Source organism: Octopus bimaculoides, chromosome 1, assembly GCF_001194135.2.
Source record: "Octopus bimaculoides isolate UCB-OBI-ISO-001 chromosome 1, ASM119413v2, whole genome shotgun sequence".
NCBI classification, from domain to species: domain Eukaryota; kingdom Metazoa; phylum Mollusca; class Cephalopoda; order Octopoda; family Octopodidae; genus Octopus; species Octopus bimaculoides.
The window spans coordinates 180,702,301-180,706,667 of record NC_068981.1 but is presented as its reverse complement, the minus strand read 5'-3'; the positions used below and the strand labels follow the sequence as shown (position 1 = coordinate 180,706,667).

The 4,367-nt window shown below is 35.5% G+C and overlaps 1 protein-coding gene across 2 annotated transcripts in view; it reads right to left on the bottom strand.

The window, feature by feature from the left end:
• Nucleotides 1–4,367, bottom strand: part of LOC106873025 (folylpolyglutamate synthase, mitochondrial) — a 43,615-nt gene that overhangs the window by 9,174 nt on the left and 30,074 nt on the right. For both annotated transcript variants that reach the window (XM_052972957.1, XM_014920225.2), the window contains exons 8-9: nt 3,315–3,412; nt 1,021–1,070 (exon numbers count right to left, since the gene is read on the bottom strand). In XM_052972957.1, the coding sequence (XP_052828917.1) occupies nt 1,021–1,070; nt 3,315–3,412 (148 nt within the window). The remainder of the gene's footprint in view (nt 1–1,020; nt 1,071–3,314; nt 3,413–4,367) is intronic.

Here is a 4,367-nt window from a genome sequence, read left to right as displayed (position 1 = left end):
TCTTTTTATAGTATTACTATAAGAAGAGACAAATCCTCTGAAGTGAAATCATATCTGAAGAATCTACAAGAATAGATGCAAGCGCTAATATTTATAAAGCATGTAACATATTAATAAAAATCTGTAAATGTACAACCATCCAGATATCTGAGTACCTTATTATTTTTTCTAATATATAATTCCTGTACATCACCTCCAAACCTTCCAATATATATATATATATATATATATATATATATGTATGTATGTTTGTATGTATGTATGTATGTATGTATGTATGTATGTATGTATATGACAGGCTTCTTTCAGTTTCCCTCTACCAAATCTACTCACAAGGCTTTGGTTGGTCCAAGGCTATAGTAGAAGACGTTTGCCTATGTATTTAGATATCAGATCTTGTGAAAATACAACTTGTGACATAATGTTATTATATGTAGAGGAGATTTAGATTTTAACTACATAAGGTGATAAAAGAAAAGATAAGCACTAATCATTGTAAACACTTCTGGAGATTAGTATTTTTTTATACTAGCCTGCCCGAGATTGTCCTTAGTTCTATGGCACAAACTTTCTGTTTTAAAGTGACCTAAATTAAAACCTTCAATCAAATTTTCTCGTTAAACTATATTCCAAACAACAACTTCATAATGACAAAGTTCATTGTCATCATCATCCTTTAACATCCGCTTTCCATGCTGGCAAGGTTTAGACAGTTTGACAGCAGCTGGTTAGGCAGAAGACTGCACCAGGCTCCAATGTCTGTTTTGGTAGGGTTTTTATGCCTAGATGCCATTCCTTACACCAACCACCTAACAGAGTGAACAGTACTTTATATGTGGCACCAGCACAGGTGAATCTTCATTATTTTCGAAATTTAGAGAAACAAAGATAGTGTATTTCAAAGAGTTATATGGATATTAAAGGGCTCTGCTGTGTTTTTTTTTTTTTTTTTTTTTTTTTTTTTGAACCAACATGTAATAATTAAAAAGAAAAGAATAGCAAGCTGTAAAACGTACTTACTGATCTCTAGGCCATTGTTGAGATTTCTTCTTAAACCAGGTACAGCAACACTGATAAAAGATAGTATTGTTAGTAAGTATGTATGGATGTGGGTATGACTTGCTAAGAGTATGTTCAGGTATTAGGACCTCACATATAAAATATAGAGTTGAAAAAAAAAAGAAAAAAAAAAATTCAGATCAATTAAAGTTATTATCCGGGCAAATAGGAGACAAAAACTTCCCCGAAGGAGTATTTAATATCTAAACACAACAATTCTAATAAAATCAATAATTAAAAATTTTTGTAAAACAGAAAATGCCATGAAGAAAAGCACCTAGTACACTCTGTAGATGGTTGGCATTAGAAAGGGTATCCAGTTATAGAAATCATGTCAAAGTAAACATTGAAGCATGATATGATCCTCCAATTTATCCTTGTTGAATCATCCAACTTATGCCAAAATAGAAGACAAACATTAAATGATGATGACGATAAAGTGTGGAAGGTGAATCTAGACTTCAAACCAACTGGTGAGATCAACTGATACACACACACACACACACACCACATGTGTATGTGTGTACATGCATGCATGTTTATATTTCAAAAATAATTGCCTGTTTTTAACTTTTATTTGTTTCAGTTACTAGACTCATGCAAAAAAGGGAGCCCTGCCTTAAAGGGTTTTAGTTGAACAAATCATTGATCCCAGTACTTATCTTTTTACAGACATCTGTTAAAATGTCTAATTGATGCACACTGTTGTTTATATCCTCCCTGATGAGATTGATGCATTGCTCCACATTATTCATCCTGTTGGATTTATTTTGAATGCATCCATTGAAACATATATCGATGATATGAAGATATAAAATATTTAATAACACCTGACTGATTTGTACACATGTTTAATCTTACAAATGTGATGGAAAGAGTCATAAACAACCATCTATTTAATCCTTTTAGATCTATTTCTATTCTTGGTATCTACCAATACAGTTCCCATAGTCACATTAGTAGACTTTTTCCCCTGAGACCATTTATATGACGATGGAAACTCTTGTTCTTGAGACTACTTATTGAAAAGATTGACAAGAATCTGGATTTTTGCCCTTGATCTCCATAAAGCAGGGGTCTCCAAGGTAGTTGATACAGACCCATGAGGTTCGATGGGACTATTCAAAGGGTCGATAAATACCTGAAACTGCACATCTGCTTAATTATTATTATTTTCTTTTTGTACTTGCTTGGTGGTCAATGTGGGGTCAAGGATTCCATGAAGGGATCAATGGTTTAAAGAGTTTGGGGACCCCTGCTGTAAAGCATTACGCCATATCAGCCACAGGAACCTTCTGACAAAATTGCTCACCTATGGGCATCTCTGACTTTAAGTTGCAAGTTGCATTTTATATTAAAATAATTAGATCACATACAGAGTGGAGTTACACAGTCATATATCATCATCATCATCATCGTCATGATCATCATTACTTAACCTCCATGTTTCATACTGGCATCAGTTCAATGGTTTGACAGGATCCAACAAACTCAAGGATTGCATTGTGTTCCAATTTTTGCTTTGATATGGTTTCTAATTTCTTTATTGCCCACAAGGGGCTAAACATAGAGGGGACAAACAAAGACAGACAAAGGGATTAAGTCGATTACATTGACCACAGTGCGTAACTGGTACTTATTTAATCGACCCCGAAAGAATGAAAGGCTCAGTCGACCATGGCAGAATTTGAACTCAGAATGTAGCAGCAGACAAAATACCGCTAAGCATTTCGCCCGGCATGCTAATGTTTCTGCCAGTTCGCCGCCTTTTGATATGGTTTCTACAGCTGGATGCCCTTCCTAATGCCAACCACTTTACAAAATGTACAGGGTGCTTTTTTCATTCTCTCAGCACTACCAGGTTGTCATGCAACTTGCAAGACTACAAACCTCAAGGTGGCAACTTTATGCTAGGAGATGAGGAGTAGAGAAGGGTAAAATATGAGAGAAAAGGGCCAGAGCAGAATAGGTTTCTTGCTGTAGAGGATCTAGATGACTACCCAGTCACATGATGTAAAGCTCATTTACAGTATGAAGGTACATGTAGGAAACATACATGAGATATAAAAATAAATTTCCACATGACATGATAAAGACATGCTGACAAACTCTAGACAAGTAACTTTATGAAAAAGTTGTTACATACTAAATGTAGATTATATGAAAATCCTGATAGACTCAAATTATGTAAAGATAATCTTAAATTATAGAATTAAACACAAAAAATTTAATAATGATTGACTAGAGATACATACTTCCATACTTCCATTTGTATGTGCACCATCCATATAATAAGTAATATTTCCTTCTGTGAAAATTTGAAGTCTTGCAGGTAATTTTAGAGGCTCCAGTACTGTTAATGGATGACAAATAATATATACTATTAGAGAGGTCCAGTTAGAATAAGTTCTGTTTATTACATTTTACTTCATTTTTATAGCCCTTTACACTTTCCTGTTCTCTTGGTTTTTCACTCCCAACTATTTTTATGGTCTTTTATTTTTTGGTCCTTTATACTTTGGCTCTAGAATTTGCTTTATTTCTAAAATAGTGATTCGCCTTGGAAAGTCCATACACAATAAATGGTAAGCTTTATGGTTAATTACAAAGAGTAAACTGTATATAACAATGAATTGATATATTTTATACAGCACAGACGTGGTTGTATGGTTAAGAAGTTTGCTTCCCAAGCATGTGGTTTCAGGTTCATTTCGATAGAGTGGTACCTTGGGCAAGTGTTTTCTATTATAGTCCCAATCTGATCAAAGCCTTCTAAGTGGATTTGGTAGACAGAAACTGACAGAAGTTCTTGGTCATCCCCTGGTTTTGTCACTGGATTGAAGATGGTTACAGATGAGAGAGTGAGGTTGATGGTGCACAAGTCTTCTTCACTTTAAACAATCTCACTATCAAGTCATCAATCATCCTCAAGGATGACTAGTCTTCTGCACTCCAATGAATGAACATGATGAGTAAATACATGTATACATGACCTGAAGTGGAGGCACAATGGCCTAGTGGTTAGGGCAGCAGACTCGCAGTCATAGGATCGCAGTTTCGATTCCCAGAGTATTTATTGAGCGAAAAACACCTAAAGGTCCACAAGGCTCCGGCAGGGGATGGTGGCAAACCCTGCTGTACTCTTCCACCACAACTTTCTCTCACTCTTACTTCCAGTTTCTGTTGTGCCGGTATTCAAAGGGCCAGCCTTGTGACACTCTTTGTCACGCTGAATATCCCCGAGAACTATGTTAAGGGTACACGTGTCTGTGGAGTGCTCAGCCACTTGCACGTTAATTTCATGAGCA